This window comes from Amblyomma americanum, chromosome 2 (assembly GCF_052857255.1).
Source record: "Amblyomma americanum isolate KBUSLIRL-KWMA chromosome 2, ASM5285725v1, whole genome shotgun sequence".
Classification (NCBI taxonomy): Eukaryota; Metazoa; Arthropoda; class Arachnida; order Ixodida; family Ixodidae; genus Amblyomma; species Amblyomma americanum.
Genome location: NC_135498.1, coordinates 892,419 through 913,825, shown reverse-complemented (window position 1 = coordinate 913,825; position 21,407 = coordinate 892,419). Strand labels below are relative to the sequence as shown.

The 21,407-nt window shown below is 45.8% G+C and overlaps 1 protein-coding gene and 1 non-coding gene across 4 annotated transcripts in view; one reads left to right on the top strand and one right to left on the bottom strand.

Moving 5' to 3' along the window:
- The window catches only part of LOC144120415 (uncharacterized), a 74,899-nt gene that overhangs the window by 18,564 nt on the left and 34,928 nt on the right, over window positions 1-21,407 (bottom strand). For 2 of the 3 annotated variants that reach the window (XM_077652759.1, XM_077652758.1), the window contains exons 4-6: window positions 13,619-13,712; window positions 11,561-11,615; window positions 3,136-3,276 (exon numbers count right to left, since the gene is read on the bottom strand). In XM_077652759.1, the coding sequence (XP_077508885.1) occupies window positions 3,136-3,276; window positions 11,561-11,615; window positions 13,619-13,712 (290 nt within the window). Of the gene's footprint in view, window positions 1-3,135; window positions 3,277-7,917; window positions 8,288-11,560; window positions 11,616-13,618; window positions 13,713-21,407 lie in introns of those variants that run through there. The other variant, XM_077652760.1, reaches the window with a different exon arrangement.
- TRNAT-GGU (transfer RNA threonine (anticodon GGU)) lies at window positions 10,569-10,642 on the top strand. Its single transcript has one exon. It is a non-coding gene; the product is annotated as a tRNA-Thr (tRNA).

Genomic DNA, 21,407 nt, shown 5'->3' with positions numbered 1-21,407 from the left:
TGGGTCCCAAGGTAAACTCATCTCTTTAATTTAATACCCAACGTTTTGGAGCTGGCTCGGCTCCTTCTTTAGCGGAGACTGAAGAAGGAGCCGAGCCAGCTCCAAAACATTGAGTTTTAAATTAAAGAGATGTGTAAGAGTTTATTATAAGCCAAGCAGACCACAAGGAAGGGGAGGCAGTAAATCTCCAGGCCTATCACACCATCCCCATTGGCAGAGCACTGGTATCGTCAGGCTCAACTCTGCAGAGGCCAGCAACAGGTGCAACTGAGGGAAGACAAGTTCAAACAGTGCTCGGCTATTTGCTCTTTGTATGCCACTGTGTCAACCGCTGATGCTGGATTTGGCCTGGGGACTGAACGCCATTGATGAATCAAGCCATTTCCCCCTCGTGGTCATGCCTTCAGAACAAGGCAATGTGGCTGCAGTTGTGGGATTCTATTGGAATGTCACGCAGGCGAGGATCTGTGCTGAATATTATGCACTGCTTTGGGCAAGCTAGCGTAGATGTTGGCGCTCGTGCTTTTCTATGCAGTGAGTAGGAAATCCTCGTTCCTGGCATATGTTACAGTATGGGTTCTAATGCAACTATGATGGAAGTGACTGCCATTTGGGTGATTGGAATTTTCTGTTCAGGCATGTGCACCATGTTCACTTGCATAATGAATTCACTTTTATTCCCCCAAAAATCTCAAAAACTTTGAGGGGTGCGTTCATACAGGTTAAAATATTCAGAAAATAATTTGAAGCAGAAGAAGGGGGACAAAAATCAGGCTGAAGGAATAAATAGCGTATTTACTCGTGCAGTTTGCACACTTTTTTATTTAAATTAAGGCTTCGAAAAGGTGTTGCAAATTATGCAAAAATTTTGTGAACGCTTCCTAAAAAACTCTCCAAAGACCAGGACGTGCAATATACTAACTGTTGCGTACATCAGAGAAAATTGAAAAAGAATTCTCTCGGCATAACCGCTTGCTTGTTCGGGCTCCAATTTCGCACGAAAGTGGCATTTGGTGGTCAGTTTTGTTCTAAACTTTGTTTGGATAGGGCACTTGCCTGATTTGGTCAGAATTAATAGAAAATCTTCATCGTCTGCAGTGACGGCGGACCGAAACAGCAAGCTTTCACAGCAATCATACCTGTAGCGCCATCTGTGCCCACCAAAGGAATGAGCACTCTACCACTAGGGCTGAGGTGAAATGCAAGGGGGAGAAAGCGGCTGCACAGTTGGTTTGAAAGTGCTTTCTCGGCTATTTTATCAAAATTGGGCACAGAAGACACTGCTGCACACAACTGCCCGCTCCTTGCACCTTGCATTTTTTCCATGCATGGAGGAACGAAAGAACTTCCTCCATGCTCCCATGAGTTCCTCCGCAGCCTCCCTGCATGGTAGAACACTCGTTCATCTGGAGGGCGCATGATAGCACTACTTGCATCATTACTGCAAAAGCTCGCAGTTTGGTTTGGCGTCGCCACAGACGATGAAGATTTCCAATTAATTTTGACTGAATCAGGTAGGTGCTTCACCCAAACGTAATATAAAACAAAACTTATCAGCAAATGCCACTTTTTTTGCGAATTTTGAGTGCTAAAGAGGAGGCGGTTAGGCCGAATTTTTTTTTTTTCGTTTTTCTCTGATTTAAACAACAGTCAGTATACAGCATATTGTTGCCGACACTTCGACCACTCAACTCGCATGCCTCACTGGCCAAAAAAAAGTTGGCTCTAAAAATCAGAAACACACCCGCGTTATGTATAGTCCCCCCGAGAGACTGGTGTGCAGCTCAAAGCAATAAACGAAGCCAACAGTCGGAGGCAAATGGAGATAAATGGCGACAAAATGGCGCCCTCACGTGCGACCGAGCTGACTGGCAGTATTCTAGGCCTTCTAGGCACTGTACTAGCGGCAAACCGAACAGCAAACAGTCCGGGAGTTTTGCGTTCCGGCGTTCGCGCAAACCAGTCCGAGCAAACCAGGCAAACGGCATGCACTTCGTCCCCTCGCCGATCTTCCCAAGCCTGCCTTGCGCACACCCGCGTGCATGCCGGCACAGCAGGTAGCGTAAATTAGGAGTGTGCACATTACAGTAGTTAACACAGAACGATCTTCAGCATGGTTTCCGTCCTTGATAACACACCGTTTATTTTTACCCTTCCTACATAATTCATGTAGTGGCTCATAACTATGCTCAGAGAGAGCACAACACTTTCGAACGATTCACAGCATTCAGCGCAAAGCCCAACAGCAACAAGTTGCTACAAACCTTAACATGCAATAGCCAGCTCACTATGCCTTGCACACCAAGATTACTGACCTTTTCCGGTTAAAACCTAATTCCTAAAACTGAATTCGACATACTTTACATTTCATATTTTCGCGGAGTTGTTTCAGCACTAAAAAAAGAGCTTCTGCTATAATTGATTACCATCGTCAGTAGACAGTGGGCCATAAGAAAGGGGGTGCATTTATTATGTGAAGGAAAAATAAAATGCACTTCCTGACAGTGTTCATTAATTGAGCCCGTCCTTTACGCGAGGAAATGCGAATGAGTATCCCATTTTAGTGGGTGTACGATCACTGAAGTGTTGCATCACATCTATACAGGCTAACTGCAGTCGCCATGCTGCGGGAGGTCCATGGCTGCAAACTAGCTGCGCAACGCTCGTATCACAGTTCCTCTGGCACAGCTGCCACAACTCCACATTGCAAGGTGCAACAGTACCACCCTGTTTATCACAACAGGGTGGTGCTCCTCAACTACTGCAGGCTACTACTTTGATTCATTTGCGCTTGAAAAACACAGCCCAGCAGCTTGACACGACCACTGGCATCAAAGCTCTGCACAGCCTCCTTCGAGTGTGCTTTAACAAATATTTTAGGAAGGCGAGTGGTCATACAACAACAAATCACATACTAAGTAAGGAACAAAATTTTTCGTTCCCTTTTTCTTGCCGTACAAAAGGAGAAGAAAAAGGATTTTAACCTTGGACACATAAGTTTGTGGTAACTTCAAATTTGCATTGGTGCAGCTATCAGATATCTTTCAATAAAAACAAATTTTTCTTTTTCCTGCACAAAGCAGTAGACATTTTTCATACTCGCCATGCATTCAAAATAAGTGAGACAGCACTCACCCAACCACAGGATCGTCTTGTTGACATCGTACGGATACTTCATGTCTCCATCGACCAACCCTGGTGTGTCGATGAACGTCACCAAACTAAACCTCTTCTGCCTTGAAGTGGATATCTCGGTTGTCAGGTAATCCACCACACCTGCAACAGTGTAGTGCAAAGCAGGCAAAAACAGTCAGAAAAAGGCACAGCACCTGCAAATATCAAATTCACTCCATGAAGCCACAGGAGGCTACCCCACTCCTCTCTATGACGCCTAGTTCCCAAGAGTAGGTCAATTAAGGTGTGAGGCCACAAATAAAAGTAACTTTTAAATGATAATTATAATTAATATTTCAATTGAAAGAGCACGTTTCATTCAACTTACTGCATTTGAAGTATCAACAAAGGCTTTTTGTTTAGTTATTTAATGTAAAAAAATGTTTTATAACTGCTATTCATGCTAGTCGTGACAAGTGACCACTGAAATGATAAATTGAGAAAAGCTTTGGCATTTATGTAGCTGTGTGCGTGCCCTACACAATGAATTAGAATAAATATAATGTGATAAATGCTATGGCCATAATCTCTGAGAAATAATGAACAGAAAAAAAAAAACTGCCTGAAATAATCACACCAGTTCCATTGAGTAGTGTTGTCAAAAGTTCTGCATCAATTTTATTTATCCTAGTTCATTCGATGTACCTGCATGCTACGACTGAGGGAAAAAACTCTTCCTGCAGCACAAAGTCCTTTCCTGATGCTTGCCGCTGTGGAGCAGCCTGTTTTATACTAGCGCCAGCGTATGTTGCTTTTGCTTCGGCTTTCAATTTTCCAGTTACCTACAGCAGCACCCACTGAAACAATTATCTAAGCATGTTGTGTTTTCATGAGTCAACTTAAACAGTAGTTCACCCAAAACACTGCATACAGCTCTGACACTGCTCATCATGTCATTTGAGACTTGAACTCCCTTGCATGCTCACTGGCTGTTCAACCTTTCCTTGGGTGCTCCAGCATAGAACTACAGAGGTTTGTGTGGCTTGCTTCGTTCTTCGAAGGTCCCCTGCATTATTTCGTATGGTGACACTGTAGCAGTTTTGTAGCCAATAATATGGGCATATGCCAATTTTCTTTTTCCACAGAGTCCATTACCATCTTCAGGCATTCAACAACCATTTTTTGGACACTCTTACATAACTAAGTGTTCAACCAAGTGTAAGAATAGCAGGTAGCATATCAAGGATCTCATAAGGGAGTAATAACACATTAGCATCCACCCAAGCACAGCTATTCGGCTACAAAGCAAAGCTATACAGCTTTCACAAAAACTTAGTCATTGAAGAAAAATTTGTCCTGGTTGCGGGTTCGAACCCGAGACCAGCGCTGTCTGGGGCAATCTAAATCATGCCCCAACAAGAATTATGTTGCCACAACAATTATTAAGGAATTATGTCCCCACATTACTATGTCTGAAAGTTACATGCAGTTTTAGATCCCCTACCCTTGCATTTTTTAATCAAAATAATAAGTAGCTTCTGTCCCCAAAGTTGGTAACAGTAATTTAATATTCTCTTCAGGCGCTGTGTCCACATATGTGGACACGACCTAAGCCTGCTCATATGGTGACGGACTAGAAGACAAATTGTGCAGTGGCACGGGCAGGAGTGCTCGCGCCAGGCCGTCCGCCATTAAATCATTCTGTAACCATCTGTCATCTCATCTCATTCATTGCTTTGCCGCCACGTAACATTTGGTGGAGGTGCTGGGTGAAAATATTAACGTAACAATATTTTATATATAGAAGACAAATTTTGACGTTTGAATTCTGCGCTCTTACCATCTTGGCCCTCCCTATCAAGTATGAGGCACCATCTCTTGCAGTTACAGTGAAATGTGTTTGTAAATAAGAAGAAACGATGGGCATCACAACATTTTTTGGCGGGATGAGTAAATAGCTTTTATTTTTGCATGCTATCTTTTCAAAAGGTTCTGAATGATGTAATTTACCATTCAGAATGTGTCAATAGGTTAATTTAGAAACAGCACACCAACTTTCATTGTCATAGACGAGGAAAAAGTGCTGCAGTAGACGTTCAGAATGGCGCATCCACAAACGTGGACATGACGCATTAAGGCCGGAAATATGAAAGAGGTGTTTTCAACCCACTATGTGTCATTTTTTTTGGGGCCCGTTGACTTGGGCCCATTGACTCATTGCCTACAGATGATGAAAATTATGCTTCTACAAAGAGAACGTTGGACAACTCCAGCGCTGAAGCATTGTTCATGAAAATAGCCAGTGGAGAGGCACCTCCAAGGAAACACGGCCGACCGAGCAACGAAGATGGTCACAAAGAACCACCACTATGCTAAGCCACTAAAGACAAACAGCTCTGGTTTGTGCTTAAAGTCAAGGAGGTCTCAGAGGGTCTTAGGCCTCCTAACCAATACTGAAAAGAGATCACAGACCCCCAATGCAGAGAACATAGACTGCCTGAATCCAAAGCAAGAAACCATTTTTTATGCTTGCCAGTGGTATTCAGCATTTCTTCTCTATCGCTTTGAAAATTTCACTGTGGATTCTGTGCAAGAATCATTAACATTCTGTATAGAACCCGAGACTGAGAAAAATACGAAGTGGCAGCATTACACAAGGGGGGATGAAAAAGGGGAACCTGTGCCCTCAAAACCACGAGTCGGTTCAGAGCTGGCCGCTCAGCTCCAAGGCTACAAAACAATCAGCACACTGCTACAGCATAGAGATAGTTTGATTCAGGTTTCTGACATAAACTGTGTGAACAACGACCTTTGAAAACGATTTCTCCTCTTAGTAAAAACCATGTGTAACACAGGCCGCAAGCTGCTTTCACTCTCTCTTCCTCTCCACACGTGATCGGATCACTCGAGACCATTAGTCCCAACTTCTGAACACATTAATTGTACAATGGTGCTGACGTGAAGGCTGCACATCTAAAAGCTGCGTTCAGTGCTGGAAACGCGGAATTTCCCTCTCCCTGTCGACACAGAACAACTGTTTTTATCTGTTTCATTAGTCAATGAACCAAAGAATAATTCTCTGAAGCGTATATTCTCACAGCTAAACATTTATTAATGTCTAGCGATCAGTCAAAAAAGGCAAGCAAATGTTGCAGTGTATACGCTCATGTAGCAGCTTTGAGGTGGCATGTCCAGATATGTGAGTGTGAATAAAATATGTTCAAATATAAAATTTTTTGCAAGACGTTTTGCACATAACTTCTGCTTAGTCTAATTAGCGCTACTTATGCAAGAAAAGATTTTTATTTTCTGCAGATTTAATTGGTGCCCGAAGGGGATATGATGAATATTTTTCCCTTACATAAAAGATTAACTTCCAAACTAAAAACAGTGTGGGCGTAATATGTTTTCCAACTTATTTCTGAATATTCGGGGGTATTTCAAGCGTAATAAGTAGAAAATAATTTTTTTCCCTAAAAAATCCAACAAATGAATGTGGCCTCACACCTTAATGCACAAATGAATGTGCTGAAAGAACCCAATGTGCTCTGTGCAACCCAGCGTAAATGAAGAAAACTTATGCCAGACAACAGTGCGCTTTGTATTTGCAGTAAAAAGAGGAATTCTAGTCGCAATCTAAGGTGATTTGATCTCCCAGGTATTTCTCTGTAGAGCGAGCAAATGCGTCATCTAGAAGTACCAGCGCTAATGGAACGGTACAAGAAAGCCACAGAGTGCAGTACGAAAAAGGGGGGGGGGGGGGGGGGTCTTTGTTGTTACCTCAGCAAGCCTTCAAGGAACAACAGACACCTACCTGAGGCCTTGCGAGGGTGATGCACTTCTGAGGAGGAGACAGTTCAGCAGGAAACCAGCCCTTCATTGGGCAGCTTGCCCCATTGAGACAACAAGCCAGCAGCCCAAAGATGGGCTCATCCCCATGCGAACGTGCTTGCAGCCACAGGGGCCAAGACCATGGATTTCACGAGAGGAGCACAAGCACACAAGAAGCAATAGGTAATCTTAGGTTCCTTGATACCTGAAGCGACTTGAAGCCCTCACTCACCTGCACCCATGGCATGGAAAGGCTGGATATCTCACAGCACTTGTGTAAATCACATTCTTGCACTAAACACATGCAACATATTCAAAGGCAAAATCTTGGGTGCTAATAAATCACCGTTTCAATAAGATATGTCCAGAACTGCACTTTTGAAGCAAAAGATCCAGTTTTTGGTCAGTGCATTTAATCTTTTCCAGTCAGCTGTACTTTCTGCACTGGTCAGCATTCTTTTGGGCCTTCTCGCAGAGGAAGGGAGCCCCACGTCATGATCTGGTTGTAAGGCTTATTTAAAGCTTATTTTTCTAGCTTTGCAGCAGAACTTCTTTAATGTGTGCTACCTCTCAAAGCACTCTCCTGGGTGGAGGCCTGGCTTCCTTTTGCATGTCTTGCCAAAAAACACCATCTCTCTTCTGACACTGCAGACAGTGGGCAACCCTTGTCGAATGAGGCACATAGTCGTATTCTGCACTAAAGTGATCTTCAATGTCTACAAAGTCATTAAACAACTTTCCATACAACACACCTGCTGGAATGGAAGTCATGCTGCAGTTTTTTGGCGCCAATTCAGGCCCACAAAACCACGTGATAAAAAATATCTTTGCATCCGTATGGTGCTGCTATCCTTGGAAGGAAAGCCAAATAGCCAATTTGCAGACCACAATAATTCCAAACAAATGGTGTGCAATTTTTCCTACACAAAATAGCAGGCAAAATTCTGTGTCGGGCCATGCCTGACTACTGACCAGACGCGCAATTTTCCACTGTCGGGGATGACCGGATAGGGTTAAATGCCACTCCTATGCAGCTGCAGCAGTGTCCACGCTTGCTCCTGTGCCATGAGCAATTGCTCCAGAACTGGGAAAAGACTGTGTTGACGCTGCAGTGCAGTCTCATAGGCCACACAGCAACGAATAGAATTGCCAAATCGAGCGCACTTCGGTAGCACTGTGTTCCTATCTCGACTGCAGGTCCAACAATGCTTTGCGCTGCAGCGGAGCGCCACATCTGCATCCACTGCTTGAGTCAGTTCCAAGAGGTAACTGAAACATCCCCTAATTACACCCGTTGCCCTTTTCTCCCGCAGCACTTTGGAAAAAACACTACTGCATTTTCAGGTGTATAAGTCACATTATTTTTTTTACCTTTTGTGACTTGCATACCTACTGTGACTTGCATACAGCCAAAATTGTGTTGGATGCTACAGTCAAACCTCAATTTACTGAAATTTGCGAATTAATGAATTTTTAAAAATTTCTCAACCTCTACCTCATTGAAAACCAAGTATTTTTTCCGTGTTTTAACGAAGTAATTTTATACCGCACTTTCAATTTAACGAAGTTCTCGTGCATCACATGCTCGTGCCAGGAGCCTCTTTGACAAGCAGATGAAAACTTTCGCTGAGATAGCCCGCGATTTGCATGTGCCCTTTTATGCACAAATGTTGCAGAGCAGAATGTACCACTGCGCCATCTGCTGGGTACAAATGAAGCCCGCGCTGGCGTGCTCCACCACCAGCCACTGGTGTAGTGCAGTGCCACTGCATAGTTCTGAAGGTTCGGTATTCGTTTTTTCTGCACGGTTATTTTAGCCGAGGCCGAGGCCAAAATGGCCAAACGATGGTTGTTTGGACATTTTTTCCCTCGTTATGTCACCAATTAGCTCCTTTTAATCGGCACCATCATTGCCAGGTGCACACTTCCAGGCAGTGGCTGCGGCTTGAGAAATTGTTCTCATCATCCTGCACAGTAACGTATCGTATACAACGCACTCAGGCAGGGATATTTTTAAAATTCATGTCTCCGCGTAAATTCGGATCACCCGTAATCGTATCCTCGAGATTTTACTTTATTTACATGGTGCCGTTTACCAGGATTGCCCCAAGAACCTGTAACTTTATCTGGACTGCTGAAACATAGGAACCTCGGCTTGACGAAATTTGTGATTAAACAGTTTTCAGCTGCAAATATGACTTTATAATATCGAGGTTCACCTGTATGCCCTTTGTATCGAGCGGGCATCAAATGACGCACCACCTTCTGCCGTGCACAGTAACTGCATTTCAGAAAAAAAAATCGAAGTAACATCAAATTTCCTCACAAAAAGAAAATGCAGCTTATGCATTTTTTTACAGAACATATAACCAATTGTAAGCGCCTCGTTATGTAATGCGCTTGGGCCTTTAAGGATGAAATAAATGAAATGAAATGAAAAAGGGGGACTAACTTTACAAATGATGGATACAAGTCTCTATTTCAGAGCCGCTTCAGGCTTCATTGCACTCGTCATTGCCTGTGTCGTGCCTTTTCCTTGCAGCCTTGCAGCAACTTTCACGTGTGTGCACTGCCTGCCACGGAATGCATGCAGCGTGTATTTGTCACACTTTCTCAGGACCTGATCCTCAAAGAGTTTTTATATAGCCAGCTGAATGATCAGGTGCATTGCATTTTATACAATGGTGTGACTTATAGTATATGGTTTTTTTTCTGGAAAATGTGGAGCTTAGAGGGGGTCGACTTATAGACTGAAAAATACGGTAATTAAAAAAAAACTGGTTCAAGGGACTCCCTGAAAACCCAAGAGTATTCACTTTTTGCCAAATTTTACTTTCAAATTCCCAGAAAAAGTGGAAATTCCCAAAATGAAAGATCACTGAGCAGTCGGTGAGCTCTATGAAGAATCGATTTCTCGAGGGAGTGACATAGGCCCAGCTGCCTCACAGAATCTCTCCAACCAACGTTTTTGCCACAGTGCATGATACAAAGCACAAATGGCAAAAGAAATAAGCTTTAAATTATCACTACAACAATATATATCATCACCTTAAGTGACAGTCAAGTACCAAAAACAACTAGGCTATGGCCTGGTTCTTCTCTCTATTGACAGTTAAGCTCAGGCTCGGCTCCCATCAACAGCTGTCGCCAAAAGATGGTCTTCCTTTACGGTGACACTAATGAGGTGCAACTGTGGCAAACAAAGTCGCTTAATGGAGGCACCATACTTGGTTTCACTGCTGGCAGTTGAGCTATGTCGCCTGGAGTGGTAGCTTTACTACAGGTAAAAAACAGCGACAGTCTTATGTTACCGATGATTCTGTCAAACCACCTTCGTGCTCCAAACTATTGGTCAAATGTTTAGGGGAAGCCCCCAAGGTGGAGTAAATTTGTAATAAGGGGGTAATAACTCATTGGCATCCACCCAAGCACAGCTAAACGGCTACAAAGGAGAGCTATACAGCTTTATCAGAAACTTCGCAGTTAAAGAAAAATTCGTCCTGGTCCGGGGTTTGAACCCGGGACCACCGCTTCACCGGAGCAGTCGCTCTACCAACTGTTCCAACACAGTTCCCACTTCGACTTAGTGATCAATTCATTTTTGCCCTACCATAAGCTTGGCGTCCCGGTTAGCTCAGTTGGTAGAGCGACTGCTCCGGTGAAGCGATGGTCCCGGGTTCGAACCCCGGACCAGGACGAATTTTTCTTTAACTGCGAAGTTTATGAGAAAGCTATATAGCTTTCCTTTGCAGCCATATGGCTGCTGCGCTTGGGTGGATGCCAATGAGTAATTACACCCTTTTTGCTCCAAACTATAGTTTTGATGATTATGGATTTTTATGGCGCAAAGGCATCTAAGGCCAAAGAGCGCCATGACACAAGGTATTTTTCTTTTTCTCAAGGTGGGGTCAAAGACCCGTTTTCCAAGCATTTCACCCTAAATAAGCCGAGCACCAGACCAGGGGAAAACTTGTACCCATTGTATCACCGGTGGGTACCCGGCGGCACTGGGGATCGAACCCCGCACCTCCCGCATGCGAGGCGGATGCTCAACCACTTGGCCACCGCTGCGGTACCAAACTATAGTTTTAAGAAAATCTACGCACCTCACTTAGAGCCAAGCTCACTACTGTCAAGGCGGTGGGTAGTCACCGCATCTGTAATATCAGGGTCCGTAAATGCCGACTATCATAGAGACATTATCAAGTTGAAAAATTATGTTTTAAATTGTTTTCCCATGTTTCACAGCCCTGCAGCTGGGCATACATCTATTTTGGCAAGGAGCTTTCGAATGCTGCTACGTAAATATGGTCAACAAAAGTCGACCTTCCCTTTAACAACAACACAAAAGAAGAAACAAAGACAACAATACAAGTTACTCCCTCGATGAAATCTTAAGATCAATGGCACATTCATCTTCCAATGTAGAACATATATTTTGCTAGTTGCCATCATACAAAGCATGTTTCAGCCTAACAACAAACATTCCTGTGCATGATGGCAGCAAGGTAAGAAATAATTTATTTCCAGCCATATGTTTGTTTCTCAAAAATATTCTCAAGCGAAACACAGAGTTAAAAAAAAGAAAGAAAATAATGGCAGCTATAGACCTCACCCTTGATCTTCTGCAGAGGCTTGAAGTGAGGGTAAAGATGAAGAGTGGCATTTCCCTGAAATCCCACAAGGAAACATTAGTGGGCACTTGTCCCTTTCGCTCAAACTGACCTGTACATGGTGTTAGACAGAATATGCAAACATCATAATGCATATGCTAAAATGAACAAAGTATACAAGAAAAAGAGTGTGCTCTGATGCAGTAGCTGCCACAGAATCAACAGTATGACATCCACTTAGAACAGTTGCATATTTAATAAAAGTAGAACAGAATGAAAGCTTAACCACTGATTACTTTGCTCCACTGATAACAAAATGAGAATAACCTCATTCTCAATAAGCTACCACTTTGAGGTGTTTCATATTTTTCATCCCTTAAACCTAAGAAAAATAACTGTAGTATGAAACAGGAAGTACACTTGTAGATCAATCTAGCTGGCACAGCTCACATTCATTTCCTGCCAACAGTTTTCTGACATCACACGCCATTACCGCAGCTCAAATGACAGCAGTGTAGGGGTTTAGGTGGTGTGCCAGAGCTTCCTCCATAGAAACAATGTGAAGGCGACAGCATTAGTGCGTCATCGTGCGCGCTCAACCTCAATGCAGGTTCCGCACTACGAAAAGAAACGGAGACGCGCCTCTGAACATAGATTCAATAAACGCTGCATCCACAAAGGTTCAAGTAAAACACTCGGACATAAGTCCGAGTTGGAGACTAGCTCACACCTGGTATTCGAACCAAGAAATGTACGCAATACGGAACGAGAAACCGTATGACACCACGTGCAACGGTGTATGGTGAAGTGTTGAGTCACAGTTTCAATACAAAAATTTGTTTCTAAGAAAAGGAAAGGGCACAGTAACTGCCTCATATCTTGGTGGACACCAACTACAAAATAAGGGAAGAGGTAAAGCCTGGGAAGGCATACAATTGAATGTGAGCATGTTGTCAGTTTGAATCCCTGTCACAAGCTAGCCTCCAACTTGACTAGAATATCTAAGCTACATGTAAAGAGAAATGGTATGAAACAACCCGGAATGCTGTATGATGAATGGTTAGTCAAACATTTGGTACGAATGTAGTTGGGAATACTCGTACAAAATTGAGGTTAGCCAGTGGGGGATATATAAGACGAATCAAATTTACATCAGTGTTTGAATTTGCGGCGCTTGGCTTGCTGTGTGCATCGTATGGCCGCTTGATGACGTCACCCTAATTTTCTTTGCATCGCTGGGATTTTCTGTACCATTTGCGAGTACACACACTAACACATGCTACACTCTAACACATGCTGTCGGCTTTTCTCCTAATGGGGCTAGTAAGGCTTTGGCCTTAAAAGTTATCTGCTGCTACTATAGTGCATAATACAAGTGCACAACCTTATCAGTCGTATACTTAAGCAACACTTGCTGTTTGCAGAGTCGGTTTGTTTCCACGCTCAAATATGGGTTCGCCTGTATCCGAAATAAAAGTTGTTAGTTGAGTGCTCTCGTCCTCCTTGCTTTTCGTGTTTGGTTCATTGTCCAGCAAGTTTATCAGTCGTGCCTGGTCACAGCCATAAAAGGGGGCATGTGTGGGGCAAATTTCATTATTGACTATGTCAGTCAGGGGAAATGCATTCAATCCTGCAGTGGCCAACATTTATTATGAACATGCTCAACACTGCCAAACAGCCTTCGGCAGATAGGCCTTCAAATATGACACAATAAACGTGGAGCACAAATTTGCACGGGATGTCTGCTCTATCTCACACATGCCACTGATGCAGTGATAAGAAGTAAGGCCACTAGAGTTCCTGCGACATAAACAACATTCGAAACATCTGATTACGACCAAAGAACAAAAAACGCCCGCACCAATTTCGGCAGGTTCGCGGCGATAAGTAAAATTTAAGCTGTAACACTGGCTGTAACACAGCCAGCATTCACATCAGGTATTAATCTGTTTAGGGAGCATCAGAATCTGAATTCCTTAAACAACAACGCAAGTCTAATGGGTCGCATTTAAACCACGCGGTCAAAAAGAGCAAATAAAAATAAGCGACACGTCACTCACCGTGAGCGACTCCCGCTTCTTGCCACTCGTGACGAGAGCGAATCCCTGAGTCTCGATGGCCACGCCGGTCTTCTGCACATGCTCCTCGATGTACCTGCGTGGCGCGGCGATGGTGAGCCACGCAAAGCCGAACGTGCGCGCGAGCTGGGCCAGTCAAACGAACGCCAGCGCGGTCACTGCCGCCGGCCAGTATTCGGTCGGTGGTCGACAGGAGTTGCCACCTCAAAAAGCGGACAAGCGCTGATCCTGGCCGCACAATGAGATTGCAACAGGCGTCTTCTCGCAGCCGAGCTCTATGCAAACAACGGGGCCTCGCAGGGGGCAGGAAAGCGAGGGCATTCCCGTTTCTAGGTTAGGCGCACATGCACGGGGGGAGGGCGCTCTACTTGCGCGAGCCGGCTTTTCCCTCTCGGAATAAAGAGCGCCGTCGAAGCAAGACAAAATAACGAGCATGGTTCAAGTGCGGTGATCGCTCGAGTCGCCTGCCGCACAAGAACGGCGCCGTAAATTAGCTCGCTGGAGCGAAACTCAAACGGCGACTCCCGATCCCGCGACACTGCAAACCAGCGGACGGGGCTGACATGTGACGGCGGCAGACACCCGATAAGAAACGCATCGCGGAAGGAAACAATATATCGCACACATCGGACGAGGAGGAGGAGTCTGCAGCCGCGCAAGGCAAGGCGAACTGCAGCCAACGGACGGGACAAGCGGAAGGGCCATTTTCTCTCCTTGCACTTCTCGTTTTTTTTTTGTTGTGTTTTGCGCGCTGTTTCGAAAGATATTAGGTTGGGGCAACCTAAAAGGTTTGAAAAATAAGCTCCTGCCTGACGCGGTTTCGACAGGCGGAACACCCGCCGCGGTGGCTCAGTGATTACGGCGCTCGGCTACTGATCAGCAGTTCCCGGGCTCGAACCCAGCCGCGTTTCGATGGAGGCGAAACGCAAAGGCGCCCGTGTGCTGTGCCATGTCAGTGCACGTTAAAGATCCCCAGGTGGTTGAAATTATTCCGGAGCCCTTCATTTCTTCTTTCAATCCCTCCTTCCTCCCTTGCCCTACGGCGCGGTTCAGGTGTCCGCCGAGATGTGAGACATACTGCGCCATTTCCACCCCCCCCCCCCTGAAAAAAAAACAATTTTCAACCACTACTGTGGATCTTCCTCCTCCACAAGCTAAATTGGGTGGGGTCGATCGCTCGCCGATCCGCGAAACACTTTCCTAGAGGTATGGACCTCCTTCATGTTTGTAAACAAACGAGGTGGCGCTGCAGTCGCTAGCGAGCTCGTGGTAGGCAAAAGGTCGGGGAGTGGCGTCGCAGAAGGTGTTGAGCGCGGCTTTTCAAGGCTTGTAGGCACGTTTCCAGTTTCTGCGAATCACAGCAATGGTCAATGCTTCCAACTTAGTAATTTATTGAAGTACACGAGCTCGCGTTGGCCACGTGCAGCCTATAAAGAGAAATAGTTTTCCACTGTATTGTATATATGGTTAGTAGTAAACATGTAGAAAGCATTCCTGCCGTTTATTTATGCGCTAGGCATTGAATAAAACAAGTTTTGACACTCTGCACTATCCGGAATGATTTTACTTCGGGACAATAGTGAGGGGAAGTGCTGGCGTCGTTTCGTCGGAGCAGACATGCGCTCATCGTCTGCTGACATACGTACCTGTCGCGCTGTGCGAAAAGTGGGGACAGCGTCGTGTCCCTGGTCTCCTGTCTCGCTTAGCGCTGTTTTTAGCCGCATGACCACGCACCAGCCAGGCCGACTTGTCCTCTTGTTAAGCTGGTCGATATGGTGAAAATTTGACTTCTAGAATTATTTTCTTTCCTAGCCCTGAAGTCTAGTTTCGTGACGAAAAATTATAGCAAAATATTAAGTACAAATTTATAAATTACGCTTTTTAGAAGTGTGGTCATCAAAAATTGTGAGGTAATTTCTTTGATTTCAGTGCCGCATTTCTTTGACCAAAGCGAAAGCGAAGATGCCATAAACGAGGGAATAAACTTTAAGGTTCGTTTTCTGACCTCTCACATTTTCTGCGACTGGATCACTCACTTTCGTAATTCGCATGAAAATCAAATGATTCCATTTGTCGCAAACTATTCCTGAGACGTTGAGGAGCGTAATAAATCTCTCGATTTTTTCCCCTACACGTGCAGTACCGTGTTAGTTATTTCTTGTAAGAAACGTTTTCATGTAACTATGCATGCATGAGTACTGATCATATAGAAAAAGAACTAATCGCGTCATCTCATGTAACTATGCATGCATGAGTACTGATCATATAGAAAAAGAACTAATCGCGTCATCGTACAGAACAAGGCTTTATGTACATGCTGGCATAAAAAACTGCGCACTATCTACTCAATTATTTGAGACCTTGGGGGGACTTGGCGACGGTGTTAATTATAATTACCCAGAACTGCACCAGGTATAGCTATAAATAAAAGGAATTACTGAAACTAGCGTAGGAATTTCATATTTGCACCATGTTTAGTTACATATCGCATGCATGAATAACGAAAACACTTTTCATTGCCACGTGTCTGTTAGTAGCACGGCTGCGGCTGCTTCTTTCCAAACAAGCTTCGCGATCATGTACTACCTCATGAAACATAATTCGTTTTATTTGGGGGGGGGGGGGGGGAATGAAATGGCGCAGTATCTGTCTCGTATATCGGCGGACACCTGAACCGCGCCGTAAGGGAAGGGATAAACGAGGGAGTGAAAGAAGAAAGGAAGAGAGAGGTGCCCGTAGTGGAGGGCTCCGGAATAATTTCGACCACCTGGGGATCTTTAACGTGCACTGACATCGCACAGCACACGGGCGCCTTAGCGTTTTTCCTCCATAAAAACGCAGCCGCCTCGGTCGGGTTCGAACCCGGGAACTCATGAAACATGACACATGCATGATGCAATGAAAAAGCATATGGCGTTTAGCACACTTAAGGTACGCTATTCTAAGCACACCAACGCGGCCGCGCAAGATTGACACAACTTGCCAGACTTCTTTCTACTCGAATGAAATAATTTACCTCGTCATATCAAGAAACAGTCTCAAGTAAATAATAAATGTAATAAAACGCGCCATTAAAACATGGTGTGCTATTAACAAAAAAAAACGCATTCCTTGGGGGCGAGTTAACCTGTCGGCGCCCCGTGCACCCCGGCTCAAGGTGATAAGTACGTGTGCAGCTGCATATATCTTCTTTTTCCTTGAGCAATTATCAGCCTACTGTCCTGAAGTTCAGGTGAATGAACGCAGTAACTTGCATGCTATTAAGTGCATTGAGTGGCAGTGCCTATTGACTCTCAGACTTCGCGCTTTACTACCGTGTCCCAATGCCTGTTTGCCAGTTTCCGAATGCGGCATTTATGCGCGAGAAACCTATCGAGGCTAATTTAATATTTTTTATGCTACTACGCGGATCCAGCCGTGACGCAGCTCGTCTGTCGTCTTGTGTGTTTCTTCTCTGTCTTCGTCTAAGTTTTGCGCTAACTTCTTATATATCATGCAGCTTCTGCAGTGCACAGGCTTGAAGCAGCCGCCCGTAGCTGCAGCAGCTGCGGTAGGCACGGGCAAGCGGAACCTGTTTTGCCTACCATGCGAAAGTCGCTGCTAACATCAGCGCCACCGCATCTTCGTGACGTCGCGGGGTGAAGGAGGTCCATACAGTAGGGGACAAAAGTCTTAGTAGTCGAGTGTTTGACGGAATCCCGTCTGGCGAGGAGGGAACATAACAGAAAAGAGGAGCACTCGCCAAGAAAGGAAAAACAATTGACGCTTCGGGCCCGTGCGGGTCCCTCGTTCACAATGGCAGCGGATGGACGAAGGTGGCGACTTATGACTTAGAAGAACATAATGGCGCCATTCCCTTCCTGGACGTGCAAAGAACAAGCAATGGGTTCGCTACGTGCGTGTACCGCAATCCCGCCCACACTGGTCGGTGCGCTCCGTTGCGTCCGCACTTTTCGGCCGCGCTTTCCGCCTTTGTTCAAGCCCGGAGAAACTCAGGTCCGAGCTAAAATTCGTGAGGAGGGATCTTGCCAACAACGGGTACCCGAAAAATGACCGCAGAACGCCGCTGTTCACGTCAGAAAGCGGAAACAACGGACAGCGAGAAAAGCAAGCGGGCAAGCATCCCCTACGCTCCAGGAGTCAGCGAGGCCTTAGCCAGGGTCTTCAAGGACTACAATGTCCATATCGCCCACGTGCCACCAAGTAAACTGAAGCAAAAACTAGTCAGAGTTAAAGACCGGGCTGAAAGAAACAAAATCCCCGGAGTGGTGTACAAAATTCCCTGCAAGGACTGCAAAGCTGCATACATCGGCGAATCAGGCAGTTTCATAAGGCGCTTAAGACAACATCAAAATGACGTCGCCAGAGGCCGCACTAAAGAAAATGCCTTGGGTGAACACTCTCAAGCTGCATCACACGCCATCGATTGGGACAACGCCTCAGTCATCGCGACGGAGGAGTATTTATCGTCCCGCCTACTTCTATAGGATCACTTCACATCCAAACGACACCACATGTTTTGAACCGAACGCGGGGTAATCTTCCCGAGATTTACGCATGCTCATTACGCCACCTGCACCGTACATAAGTCACCACCCTCGTCCATCCGCTGCCATTGTAAACAAGGGACCCGTAAGGGCCCCGAAACGCCAATTGTTTTTCCTCTTTTGGCGAGTGCTCCTCTTTTCTGTTATTAGGGACAAAAGTCTCTATAGTACGCCTGAGCGGCAAACAGAGGACTCGGAACAGGGGGGACGACAGCCCCCAAACATTTCTTCAGAAGGGACAGTACCCCCCCCCCCCCCCCGCCTTTCTTCAACTAATTCTTGCGCTCAGATGAGATTTCCGACAAAAGCACAGTGGGGCCGAGGTAGCTGGCCACGCAGCCAGGCGTAAAGCGTCGTTTGAGTCAAAGAAGCTGTTGACTATCTGACCCCTAAAACAAATACACCTCTGAACAACGCAAAAAAAAAAAAATATTATTTGACGGACTACAGACACCATTTTTTTTCTTTGCGCGTTTCTTCTTTCAAACGATGCGCTAGACATTGTTACGCATGGAGCACTCCGTGGTATTCTCCTATGACCGCTAAATAATTTAGAATTGAATTTCTTCTTGGCGCTGTTTCTGTTTCGGTTCCATCAACTGAACGATGGGTGTGACGTGTGTAGTTGATGGTTACGTAACGTGAGGCGCAAAAAAAAACGGACATATAACTGCTCATGCGTCGTTTGCTGTAATTCTGGCTATTGAAGCACGGTGGCTGAAGTGGTGTAGGGGGTTAAAACTACGTATCAGCGTTTATATTGGCGTTTTTTTTCGTGCGCCAAGTGACCTTAAACATCAACCACACGTCACAGCTATCGTTAGGTTGATGAAACTGAAACGACATGAGAGAATAAATTCAATTATAAATTATTTAGCGGTCGTAGGCGAAAACCACACAGTGACCCATGTATTCTAATGTCTAACGAATCATTTGAAAGAAGAAAAGACGTAACAAAATTAAGTCTATAGTCCTTTAAGTAAAACATGAAATAAAAATAAAACTCGAAGCCTCCACTCTCCCCCTACAAAACTAAAAAGAAAGTTCCGGGGTTCCTGCCGATAACTGTAGTCGCCGGATCGAGACCCCACTTGTGGAGGTGAAAGGCAAACGTTGTTCTTTAATGTGTATTAGTGAAATAATGTAACCGCTGGCAAAGGTAAATCGCTTTCCAAGACTTCTGTCCCCGATAGTACCTAAGAATGGCGACGCTCGGCCCGCCAAGCGCACGCCGTCCCCCCCCCCCCCCCCCTCTCTCTCTCTCTCTCACACACACACACACACACACACACACACACACACACACACACACACACACACACACACACACACACACACACACACACACACACACACACACACACACACACACACACACACACACACACACACACACACACACACACACACACACGCGCGCGCGCGCGCATACCAGGTGTCCCAGCTAACAGCCAAACGTATAAAAAAGGCGGAATGTCCTAGCCCAGTGAAACCAACCGAGGGTTCACAGCCGCGTGGCCTAGTCTGCAGTATTTTGTTTTCGTTCTTCAAAGTTAACTGTTTAGCCTAGTTAAATAACATTTAAATTATTGGCTTGAGGACCAAAGTGAAGATGATGATCATGAATTTTTATTGCGCAAGGGCATCTGTGGCCAAAGAGCGTCATGAGGGTTTTTTTTTTTACTCAAGGTGTGGTGAAATACTCATTTCCCAAGCCTTTCACCCTAAAGAACCCGAGCACCAGGCAGGGGAAAGCTTGCAGCCATTGTATCGCCGGTGGGTACCAGGCGGCACTGGGGATCGAACCCCGCACCTGCCGCATGATGCTCAAACCGCTGGGTTACCACTGCGGTGAGGAACAAAGTGTGAATGGAATAGTTGTAGATCGGCTCGAAAAACCGGTAGCAGAGCTGTTTCCATCAAGGTACGATTTACGCAGCCATCACGCCACCAGCTACTGGGTCACATTTCTGCGCCAGTGTGTACGGAAGGGCTCATGATACTGCAAACTAGATCACGCGATTCCAAACAACCTTCAGTTAGTTTCGCACGGCTAGGACATTCCGTGTTTTTAAAAGCTTGGTTACATTTACCTGTGTGTGTGTGTGAGAGAGAGAGAGAGAGATTGGGGGGGGGGGGGGAGGGGGGTTCAGGACCCTTCTAAGGCGCTAGCTGACGGAACAGAACGCCGTCTCCGGTGCATCGCAATCAGCAATGCACTAGAAATGCAAGAGAAAGCGAATGGCGCGCTTACTATAGGCTCGCCCAAACCCCTCAAACAGGGATGTCCGAAAAAGAAGGTTGTTCGGTGAATAACGGAGGTGGAACAAAGGGCTTTCTTTCCCTCGGGTCGAAATGTCGCCTCCCGAAAAGAAAAACCTTCGCCAATGTGGGTCACCGGCTGTGGTCTCGCTACCACTCGATGTTGCGGAAGCGTTTCGGCCTCCTCGCCGATGACCACAAGCCGCAATCCCCATCCGGCTGCTTCGAACCGGAGTTGACCGCAAACTCGGCTTTTAATCGCCTACAACAAAACTCGTGTCCGCTGGCCTTTGCCGGAGGGCGACGCAGCAGCAGCAGCCGGCTGGCCTCGCGTGAGACTCGCTCCATCAATCAACCTGCGCAGCTGCCGTTGCCTTCCGCGCACATCGGCAACAGACGTGGCTTTCTTTGCACCAGGCCAGCACCGGAAAAGCGTTTTCACTGACAACACTCCCTCGACGAATAGTCTGTCAATGTACCCAGTAGAGCTATTTTGTATTACCACGGCCACACAGAAATCGCCCACAGCAAAGATTTAATTGACAGACAGATGCTAAGCCTCGCTGCTAAGCCCGCAAAATTCTAAGCAGTACACCTGACGCCGATGGGCTGGCAGCACGCACGGCCGCGAGGGACGAGCTGCCTCGACCCGCAACCTATGGCTGGCAACACCAAAAAGTTACTCAGTGGATATCGTCAACTGCAACCGACTTCTCTCATGTCTGCCGTTATGATAATCAGCTGCAGCGGCGGTGCATGCTGGGCGACAGCTTTCTTCGGCAGTGAAAGAAGGAGGGGGTGCGTGGCTCTCTCTCTCTCCACGCTGAAACTTGGCTCTGCGGATGGATGCATAACCCTTTAAATCGGGCGGCGGCCGTAAATGTCACTCTTGCCCTGATTTTAGCCTGCCAGTCAGGTAACCTTCGCTTGCTCATTACAACCCGTTTAAAATCCATTTTTCC